The sequence below is a fragment of the Topomyia yanbarensis genome, chromosome 1, assembly GCF_030247195.1.
Source record: "Topomyia yanbarensis strain Yona2022 chromosome 1, ASM3024719v1, whole genome shotgun sequence".
Taxonomy (NCBI): domain Eukaryota; kingdom Metazoa; phylum Arthropoda; class Insecta; order Diptera; family Culicidae; genus Topomyia; species Topomyia yanbarensis.
Genome location: NC_080670.1, coordinates 96,117,091 through 96,128,543, shown reverse-complemented (window position 1 = coordinate 96,128,543; position 11,453 = coordinate 96,117,091). Strand labels below are relative to the sequence as shown.

Genomic DNA, 11,453 nt, shown 5'->3' with positions numbered 1-11,453 from the left:
ATTGTATAAATAATTATTTAATATCGGTGAAAAACCACATTGATGTAGTTTCTCCGAGAGAACATCAATGGAGACTGAGTCGAATGCTCATTTTATGTCTAAGAACACAGACGCCATTTGTTCTTTTTTTGCGTAAGCGAGTTGGATTTCTGACGAAAGTAGCGCCAGGCAATCATTCATTGCCCTTTCCTCTCCGAAAACCAAACTGGGTATCTGAGAGCAAGCCTCAACCGTTAGCCTCAACCCAATTGTCGAGACGTCACACAGTGTCGCCTAGCCGGACAAAACCTCAAAATTTTATTTTTGATTTTTCATGATTTAACATTTTTCTCTGTTTCTTAACAGGTTGAATAGAGTCTTCTCGAAATATTAAGTCCCGAGGACGATAGTTCGATTTTATACATGACTTCAAAGGTGAAATAGATGATAAATTCTGAGGAAAACTATTTTCAAATCTAAGTTATTCAAATGCATATATCTTTTTAGTTAAGATTCCGATTGGGGTCAAACTGATTTCATGTGAAAGGTTATTCGCTGGACTTATAGCTGCCATTCAATTTGTGCGATACATGCCTTTCTTCTCGCTCAGACATGAAAAACAAATAATAAATCGAGCAATAGTTTAAAGTTATAATGTTCAAAGTGGCTGTACTTTTGACATTAAAAATGTCTTACTCCACTATCTGGGGCTAGGTGTCATTCTAAAATCTAAACTATCTCCCATGTAACGAAACTATGTAAGGTTTGCACGCTTATAACTCCGATATTACTAGATGGATTTTAATCATTCATACACCAACCGATTCAGAAACACCTAACTTAAATATTGGTAATAATTTAATATCTCCCCAATAAAAGTAGACTTTTGGAAATTGGTAAAATTAAAAAGTTCACGAAAATCGGGAAAATTGCCATTCGTGAGGCAGATTTCTCAGACACAGCAGTCAAAAGAGGGCAGCTTAGTGACTCAATGAAAGACGAAAAGTCATAAATAGAAGCGACGCATGTCCGTTTAAATCAGTTGTTGCTCTTGTCTCATACGAACAACATCGTCTCCGGGCGATGCAATAAGCGTGTTGAAGCAAGAAGAAAAATTAGGGAAACTTAATTTTGACAACCACCCTACAACTCCGACAAAGCGGAGAATGGTTTATTCCCGTTCTAGCGCGTAGCGTTCTTCGGTCTATCTCATCCATCTGATGCAGGTAGACACGAAGCAATAGGCCTTTTTGGCACGATCGTTCGCCGGTCGCTGGTCAGCTGATCAAATGTAGGTCAGAGAAATATAGTTTAGTATCAAATATACAGTCCATGAATACACACGCTTTTTTTTAAGTTCGCGCAGTGAATTTACAGTTTTATTTTTCAATCCAAGTATCCGAAGAACCAACAGTGCGCGCGAATATTTGGTCCTTCGAGCCGGATCACGGTGACGGTTTTCGGATACTTGGCGGGACGTTGTCCCTTTGAAAAGTGACACTAAATGCCGGACAAGTGATGAACAATTAAAAGCCCGTGAACAATAGTGAAGTGCTCCATTTTCGACGCCGGACAACGGAGTGGACGCCATCGTGAAGCAGTTTCGCGGCGCCATCGCTACTGAAGCAACGAGGAAAATTGGACGGCGACGATTGCGGACGGCGGCGGACTGGATTGCAACCTAGAATACCGGGGAAGTACAGTGTATGTATGGTGGCTTGTTGCATGTGGCCACCAAAGATTGTGACGGTCAATAAAGTTATCAAATGCATGCGAGTTTTTTCTTGGCGAGTGCATGAGTCGTGTACACCATTAAATTTGGTCTCGGTATTTCGCTGGTTATTTCTGGCTGTCGTTTGCTCCTCTGTTCAATTATCTTTCGCTGCTGTCAATTGGGTTGATAAGTCTGTATTCTGTCTCGCGAGGTCGCGGTCGTGGAACGTCGAGTTGATCGGTGAATTTTCGGAAACGGGTGTGCTAGTGAAGGTGATTAGTGCGTGATAGTTCCTGATTTCTACAGTGCAGTGAGTGAGAGGTGTAAAATTTGAAAATGACTCGTGAAGTGAAGGCACTGTTGAAGCGTGAACGACAGTTGCAGAACAGTTTAACGTTCATTGACAAGTTTATCCAGAACTATGACGATGAACGGGATGCGCGTCAATTAAGTGTGCGATTGAACGTGCTAGAGCAAGTGAGTGCAGAATATTATACGGTGCGTGCCAAACTGGAGCTTCTGCAGGAAGAAGAAGAGGAGAAGAAGCAGGCTGGTGCTGAACCTGCAGTGAAAGAGGAAGCATTGCACCACCTCGAAGAGACAAACTACCAGGCAATGCACGACTTCGACGATCGTTTTTGTACCCTGAAGGCTGAGCTACTAGAGCTGCAGTTGTGCAAGGACCCGTTGCATACCAGCCACAACGACTCCGATTCATCGGCGCATCGGACGTCTACGTCTATCTCCCGAGTAAAACTTCCAGAGATACGACTTCCCAGTTTCGGTGGGCGAATTCATGAGTGGGTGACATTCCGTGACACTTTTCGTAGTCTCATCGACCAAAGCACGCAGCTGAACGAGATCGATAAATTCACATACCTGAGGGCGTCACTTTCTGGTGAAGCGCTCCAGGAAATTAACTCGGTCGAGATTTCTGCTGCAAACTATGATGTGGCTTGGAAGGCGTTGCAAGAACGGTACGAGAATAAAAAGCTGCTTGTGAAAGCGTACTTAGATGCTCTCTTTTTCATCGAGCCACTGAAGAAGGAGAGTTACGACGGGCTTAGTCAACTGATCGGCCAGTTTGAGAAAAACTTGCAGATGTTAGAGAAGATTGGTGAGTCTACAGAGAACTGGAGCACGATTCTTGCCTATATGGTATGCACGAGGTTGGATTCCTCGACACTTCGACAATGGGAATCTCATCATAATTCCAAGGATGTCCCAAATTATCGAGATTTGATGGGATTTCTGCGTAGTCAGTGCTCCGTTCTGCAATCCATTTCCATCCCATCCAAGATGAACAGCGATCCACGTTCCCAGAAGGTAGCAGTTTGTCATACGCTTGTGAAGACATCTGGGAAGTGTCCATTCTGTGGCGAGTCGTGGCATTCAGCGTTTCAGTGTGCGAAGTTTCAGAAGCAGTCTGTTCCAGATCGCATCAGCGCTGTTATGAGGAGTAAGCTTTGTCGCAACTGTCTGCGTCCAGGACACGTTGCAAGAACCTGCGAGAGAGGAGCCTGTCATCACTGTCATCAGCGTCACCACTCGATGCTGCATACTGAAACACCGCAGACAGGATCCTCCGTTTCACTTCCGCAGTCAAGACCTCAGACAGTACCCCAGCAGCCACGACAGCCACAAATCAAGCAACACAGTCCGAACCAACAAATACACACTCATCCGACCAATGCACAGACGAACACCGCCAACTCGCATAACACAAACACATCACCGTCCAACACCAACACAGCCTCCACTAGCCAAACATGCATAGCACTCCCCAACGCACCTACACACAATATTGTTCTCTTGACGGCGCTTGTGACCGTTAAGGACCGTCACGGCAATTCGTAGCTTGCGCGAGCCTTGCTAGATTCTTGCTCGCAGCATTGCCTGATGACGGCTAGTTTTTCAAATAAGCTTAGGTTCCGTGAATCGCCAGCATTTTTGTGCATTCAGGGCATTGGTTCGTCGAGTATAGCGTCAACAAGATCCGTCAGTGTAGCAGTTGCTGCACGGTCTAGTGAGATTTCGTCGTATGCCGAGGAGATGTGTTTCCATGTTTTGCCGAAGCTAACATTGGCGTTACCGACAGCAAGCTTCAATCCATCGCAGTTGTGTCTACCAGAAGCAGCAGCTCTTGCCGATCCCTGGTTTTATGAATCCGGTCCGATTGACATGATTATCGGGGCGGAGTATTACGTCGACCTGTTTGAAGAGGGTAGATACAAGGCAACTGAAGACGGGCCTACTCTGCAGAAAACTGTTTTTGGCTGGATAGTATCCGGTCGCGTTCCTAGTTCATCATCTAGTGGTGCAATTTCGACGACCAACGTTTGTTCAACAGCCGAGATTCAAGATCAATTAGCCAAGTTTTGGGAGTTAGAAACTTGTCGAACAACCAGCACGAATTCCACGGAAGAGTCGGCGTGCGAGAAAATCTTCAGCGAGACTACATTCAGAGATGAGACGGGAAGATTCGTAGTCACACTTCCAAAAAGGCAATCGATCATCAAGCAGCTCGGTGATTCTAAAGGTACAGCTGTTAAGCGGTTTATGAGTTTAGAGCGACGTCTGGCAGCGAACCCGGAGTTGAAAGCGCAGTACAGTGAATTTATACACGAGTATCAAGCTCTTGGTCATATGAGCGAAGTCGTCGAAGATACTTCAGACACCGTTTACCACCTGCCACATCACGCTGTTTTGAAACCTGACAGCACGACTACGAAGCTGCGCGTAGTGTTTGACGCTTCATGTCGAACTAGCTCAGGGTACTCTCTGAACGATGCTCTAATGGTCGGTCCTGTCGTACAAGACGATTTGTTGGATGTTATACTCAGATTCCGTCTACATCGTTACGCACTAGTCGCGGACATCGCAAAAATGTACCGCATGGTGCAAGTTCAGCCTGCCGATCAGCCTCTGCAAAGGATTCTATGGCGAGATTCATCAGCAGAACCCATCAAAATCTTCCAATTGACTACGATCACGTATGGCACGGCTTCCGCGCCGTATTTGGCGACAAAATGTTTGCAGACATTAGCAGAAGATGGTCAACAGACACACCCTATTGCTGCGAAGGTGGTCCGGCAGGATTTTTATGTAGACGATATGTTGTCCGGAGTGGACGAACCTGAGGAAGGTAGAATGTTTGTCAACGAGATGATCAGCCTAATGGAATCAGCGGGATTCTCGTTACGAAAGTGGAACTCCAACTGCAGGGAGATTCTGTTAGAGGTACCAGAACATCTGAGAGATGATCGCACTATTCTCCAGCTTGATTCCCCAACATCCACCGTTAAAACGCTAGGTTTACTGTGGGAACCCAGTACAGATCGATTCCAATTCAGCACCCCGCAGTGGAACTCATCGGCGGTCATCACCAAACGCACCGTTCTTTCGGATGTCTCTCGACTTTTCGATCCACTCGGACTGGTAGGGCCCGTTATCATACAGGCCAAGATGTTCATTCAAGAATTGTGGAAACTTGACTGTGGTTGGGATGAACCACTTTCCGAAGGCATGCAGGATCGCTGGCATGAATATCATCGAAACCTGACTGGCCTTGAGGGATTGTCTGTACCTCGCTGGGTTGAAATCAGATCCGATACCATAAACATACAGCTCCATGGGTTCTGTGATGCCTCTGAGAAGGCATATGGGGCCTGCGTCTACTTGAGAAGTATCTCCAATAGCGGGTCAGTTGCTGTACACCTACTGGCATCGAAGTCCCGTGTCGCCCCTCTTGAGAACCTGAAAAGGAAGAAGCAACGCCAAACGATTCCGCGCTTGGAGCTTTCTTCAGCTTTACTCCTTTCCCACCTCTACGAAAGAGTGGTCAGTAGCACACACATCACAGCCCCAGCTTTCTTTTGGACAGATTCGATGATTGTTAAGTGCTGGTTAGCATCATCACCGTCGCGATGGAAAGAATTCGTTGCGAACCGAGTTTCAGAAATCCAGCATATAACGAAAGGCAGCATCTGGAATCACGTATCAGGAGTTGAAAACCCAGCCGATATAGTTTCTAGAGGCATGACACCTGCGCAGCTGCAGTACCAATCGCTATGGTTTGGTGGACCTCACTGGCTGCTTCCGGAGCAAGATAACTGGCCGGGAACACTGCAAGCTTGCGAAGACAGCATTGACAGATCAGTACTAGAGGAAAAAGGAGCCGTTGTCGCAGTTCTGAAATCCGTTTCTCCCAGTGAGCTGTTTAACCTGCGATCAACTTACACTGGATTGGTGCGACTCACAGCATACATTTGTCGGTTCCGTTTCAACGCTCAAGCTGTGCAAATCGGAATCGCCGAAACCTTGGAAGTTTAACCGTCAAGGAACTCGACGGCGCTGTACGGACACTTGTCTCTCTGTCTCAGCGAGAATGTTTCCCACAAGAGCTGGCGGATTTGACCAACAATCGTCCACTACGTAATTCATCGATCCTTTCGCTCGATCCTCAGCTAATTGAAGGCATACTCTGCGTTGGCGGCCGGCTACGGCACGCACATCTGTCTAACAGTCGAAAGCATCCGTTCATTTTGGATCGTCGTCACCCTCTAGCAAGGATCGTAATGGAGTACTATCATCAGAAGCTGTTCCACGCGGGTCAACAGTTACTGATATCGGCAGTTCGAGAACGATTCTGGCCGACATTCGCCCGTGATTTAGCAAGAAGCGTAATCCATAAGTGCGTCGCATGCTTTCGAGTGAAACCGAGAGTCCAGGATCAACTGATGGCGGATCTACCGCCAGAAAGAGTCACACCATGCTTACCGTTTCGTCGTGTTGGAGTTGACTACTGTGGACCGTTTTTAGTAGGCTACCCGTATCGCAAAAATCGCCCAGTGAAGTGCTTTGTAGCCATCTACATTTGCCTGGTCACCAAAGCAGTGCACCTGGAATTAGCAGCAGATTTGACAACCCAGGCCTTCTTGGCCACACTGAAACGTTTTTCATCCCGGCGAGGCAAGCCGGAACTCATCATGTGCGACAATGCTCGAAATTTCGTCGGCGCAAAACGGGAGCTTGACGAGCTTCGTAAATTGTTCAACAATCAGCAGTTTCAAGAACAGGCGATAAGGGAAGCTTCAGAGGACAAAATAGACTTCAAATTCATACCAGCACGTTCGCCGAACTTTGGCGGACTATGGGAGTCAGCAGTGAAGTCGTTCAAAACCCTATTCAAACGGACTATCGGAACACGAAGTTTGATTCACGACGAAATGCTTACAGTACTAGTACAAATCGAAGCGATTTTAAACTCTCGTCCGCTTACACCTGTTAGCAACGATCCAGCAGATTTCGAAGCGTTAACTCCAGGACACTTTCTGATTCATCGGCCACTAACGGCAATACCAGAACCAAACCTGGACAGTATTCCTGAAGGTCGACTAGCAGCATGGCAACGAAATCAGCAGTTTCTTCAACAATTGTGGAAAAGATGGTCGGAACAATATCTGTCTGATCTGCAAAACAGAACCAGATGGATGCGACGGAAGGAAAATTTAGCTATTGGGACCATGGTTGTCCTGAAAGACGAAAATCAGCCCCCACTGAAATGGCAGTTGGGGCGCATAACGGAAATTCATCCTGGACCGGATGGAAACATTCGTGTCGCAACAGTACAAACGAAGGATGGTAGCTACCGAAGAGGGATTTCCAAAATCTGCGTGCTACCCATCCGTGACAACTCCAACTCAACACCCGAAGAGACCTAGATGTCTCCAGTTGCGGAGATCCAGAGGATCTCCGCAACCACCAGTTAAGTTATGTATGTTTTTTATTTTCAAAAAGCTTATCAGAATTTTCTTTCTCAGTCGCAACGTCAGGTTTCGGTCATCTCCCGGAATGCTAGACGACCCGCACTCAAGCTAAATGAGTATCCTTCTTTGATTCCCCACATTCGGAGGTAATCTGTTTTGTTTCGGTGATGGTCCATGTTTTTTGATGTTGCATGCTTGCATTATGTTCGAGTTTGTACTGTCCTCTGTGAAGAATCCGTTCTAAAACCACACATCACGCTTGGTTTATTCGAGGTACAACTACGTCTAGCCTGCAGCGGAGGAAGAAGTGGTCAATTCATCCTCTTGATGTCCACGCCGGAGTCGTTGGCGAGCATGACCAGCTCGACTTGACGATTAAAGCAGCGTAGAGATCCATCGCAGTCACAGCACATTCGTAGCATACCGAAAATCACCAGCGTATCGTCGAATATCACCGCACCCGAGCAACATCCATCAGCACACCATCATCGATGACGTCACCATCACTAAAACTATCCGATCATAGTTGCAGCAAACCAATGAATATTCGTTGGTACTTACACCGAAGTCCTGAGAGACGCACCCAGTCCGGCGGAATGTCCGTTGGAACCAACCAAGAAGTCACGAATCAACCGGCAACCAATCGTGATCGAGTCCACAGCGAGAAGGAAGAATATCCTGCAAAATTTCCAGTTCAGTCAGCAATCCAGCTAATAAACAAACAGCAGAAAAACCAGCAAAATCACCACTTACCAGCAGTGCAGAAATGCATTCCACCGTAGCAGCATAGGGGACCGACTTCCCACGAATAACAGCAACAGCGAGATGGTTTCGGTAAACTATCTTCACACAGCAACAGCACCGACACAATATCAGCAAAACAACAAATACGTTGCATCTCGAATGCACTTTCGATCGACCCAACAGCAGAAGAATTATCACCGCAAAGTAGAATTGGGTCAAGGTCAACCGATCAACTGTCGCACTGGCGGCACCGAGTATTGGCAAAACACAAGCCGAAAATATTGCTTAGTTTTTGTGATGAATTATATAATTATATACTATGATTTGAAATGTAGATTTGAACAGTAGTTAGAGTAGGAGAGATATATATTGAAATTCGCAGAGATTTCAAGGCGGCCGGCGTATGTTGAAGCAAGAAGAAAAATTAGGGAAACTTAATTTTGACAACCACCCTACAACTCCGACAAAGCGGAGAATGGTTTATTCCCGTTCTAGCGCGTAGCGTTCTTCGGTCTATCTCATCCATCTGATGCAGGTAGACACGAAGCAATAGGCCTTTTTGGCACGATCGTTCGCCGGTCGCTGGTCAGCTGATCAAATGTAGGTCAGAGAAATATAGTTTAGTATCAAATATACAGTCCATGAATACACACGCTTTTTTTAAGTTCGCGCAGTGAATTTACAGTTTTATTTTTCAATCCAAGTATCCGAAGAACCAACAGTGCGCGCGAACAAAGCGCTATCGATTTTCGGCAACGTTGGCATTTGCACACACTCGCACCTATGTGACTAAACCATATACGGTTAGTTTATAAATAGAGGTGACGCGTACCCGTTTGAATCAGTTTTTGTTCTTATGTCGAACGGGTAAGATCATGGCTGCAGCGTGTGGGCACTACAATAAGCGGTAGACGCTATGCATTTTCGGCAGCGGTGGCCGTGTGCGGATTTTTCGGGTACCAGCACGGTGTCACAGAATGATTTGCAAAGTGGGTGGGTGGGGTGGTTTGGATTTAATTCAATACGGTGTGTGCTGCTTAAGAGTGTTGCGTTTGAATAAAATATATTTATTTTTATGCATGCGTGTGCGTTGTAACTTGTTAATCCATGTTTACGGCGCATTGTAGCTGCCTAGGGTAAAGAGCCTATTGGTTTTCATATGTTTCATATTTTGGTTATATGTTTTTTATCAGTAAGGCATCTGACAACGGGCTTCTGTAGTTATTGCACTGTTCATCAGCGTAGTGTTTTGTATAGGGGAGTACACTCAGGTTTTATTACGCGGTATTTTTTACGCGAATTTTGAAATTTCCGCGGTTTTCATTTACGCGTTTTTTTTTAAATTTAGGCGGTTTTCATTTGCACGGCCTGTATCCCCTGCGTAAAAAAAACCTGAGTGTAATTGCATCGGAAACAATCACATTCCCAGCAATGTTTTCTAATTTCAAACACTTTTGTTTCGTACTGTACACAACGGAAAATTTTAAAACAGAACTTACCGTCCTAGCAGCAGTTTAGGCGGGTGTTCTTTTTCGATTCAAATTCAAGTCATGTCTTAATCGTTACTGGACTTAAAATTGTTTTCCCAGTTTATCCATAAATATGGAACTTTTCTTTTAAATATATTTTCTGGACAGACCAGCCTATTTTTACTAGATGGATTAGCCAAATAATGCCAATCACCTAGTGAGATACTTGATTAATTAATAGATTACCGTTAAAAGACCTTCAATAAATTATGTTTTAATGGGGAGGGTATATAGCAAATTGTAACATAAAAAACAGGCGAGTGAGCAAGAACTTGAGTCGATATGTGTGATAGATAAAATACATTTGCACGCTCTTGAAAAAAGCTACATTTTTAATGTCACCGTGGTCGTGTCCTGTACACAACCCTTTAAATTTTTTTTGAAACGGTTCGGAAAGATCGCTTGTTGTTCACGATACTCGAAAATTTGTGTACTTTCCGAAAATGAATATCTTGTTTTGCCCCTTTCTGCCCCGAGGTATGAAAAAGGTGATTTTTCATGATACGTCTGAAGGAGACGCATGGTAGCCTTTGACTACCCAGGGTTCGCAATATAATTTATAGATGTGTCTTATCATTATCAACAATTGAAAAAATGTGTGTTCTGCTAAAAAATTCACCGCACGTAATTTTTTGAAAGTGAATTTTTGGAAATAGTGCACTTTATATTTGTAAATGTTGAATTTTCGAACCACCCTAAATGCCAAAATTTTGAGGAAATAAAAAACAAAAAATAAACATCAAATATGAATTCAGCGTCACAAAATTACCCTAATGTGAAGTTTTCATCAAATTCGGGCCACTTTTGAGGTTTTGTCCGACTTTTGTATGGAAGGTGATCACTGTGCGTCATAGGATAATTTTTTCAACAATTTCCTGGTGCAGGTTAGCATTGTAATCGGTCGATACGAGTTATGATCGGAGGCTGGTTTTCCCGGTTTTGGAATGGCGATAACTCTCACTTGTCTCCAGTCACGCGGGACAATGTTCTGCTCAAGAAACTTGTTGAATAAATTCAACAAGCGTCTTTTCGCTAGGTCAGGCAGATTCTTCACCAAGTTGAATTTAATTCTGTCTAGTCCCGGAGCATTATTGTTGCATGAGAAGAGTGCAATTGAAACTTCCATCATTGTCAAAGGAGAATCTATGAAATAGTTACTTGTGGGAGTATCGCTTATGATTTTCTGCACTGGAACAGAATCTGGACAAATTTTCTTGGCAAAATTAAATATCCAACGATTCCAAAAATCTTCGCTTTCATTAGTCACGTTTCGATTCCTCATTCTTCTGGCTGTGTTCCAAAGAGTACTCATTGATGTTTCTCTTGATAAGCCATCAACGAAGCGTCTCCAATAATTAGACTTTTTGGCACGACGTATACTGTCAAATTTGTTTTGCAAAATGAAATAATTTTCAAAGTTCTCACGTATACCCCCTTTCTGTTTCATAATTTCTTTGTAGGCAACTTGTTTAGCTTCATATGCATCAGAGCACTCTTTGTCCCACCAAGGATTAGGGGGCCGGCTATTTATTGTCATTCCAGGATTGCATTTCGTTTGGGCTTGTTCTGCTGCTTCAATAATTAAACCCGCTAGGAATTCATATTCTTCGGTAGGGGGTAGCTCTTCTGTCGAAGCAAGAGATGTGGAAATTAATGTTTCGTATGTTTTCCAATCAATATTTCGTGTTAAATCATAAGGAACATTGATTGAATTCGTAA

At 44.4% G+C, this 11,453-nt stretch overlaps 2 protein-coding genes across 2 annotated transcripts; both read left to right on the top strand.

Annotated features, from left to right (window-relative positions):
* The first annotated feature begins 3,592 nt into the window (after positions 1-3,592).
* Positions 3,593-6,025, top strand: LOC131696405 (uncharacterized). The gene has a single exon (XM_058984948.1). The coding sequence runs from the start codon at positions 3,593-3,595 to the stop codon at positions 6,023-6,025; it is 2,433 nt and encodes an 810-aa protein (XP_058840931.1).
* Positions 6,026-6,270: 245 nt separating this feature from the next.
* On the top strand, positions 6,271-7,416 carry LOC131696403 (uncharacterized). Its single transcript, XM_058984947.1, has one exon. It carries the CDS (start codon positions 6,271-6,273, stop codon positions 7,414-7,416), a length of 1,146 nt encoding a protein of 381 aa, XP_058840930.1.
* The last annotated feature ends 4,037 nt before the right edge of the window (positions 7,417-11,453 follow it).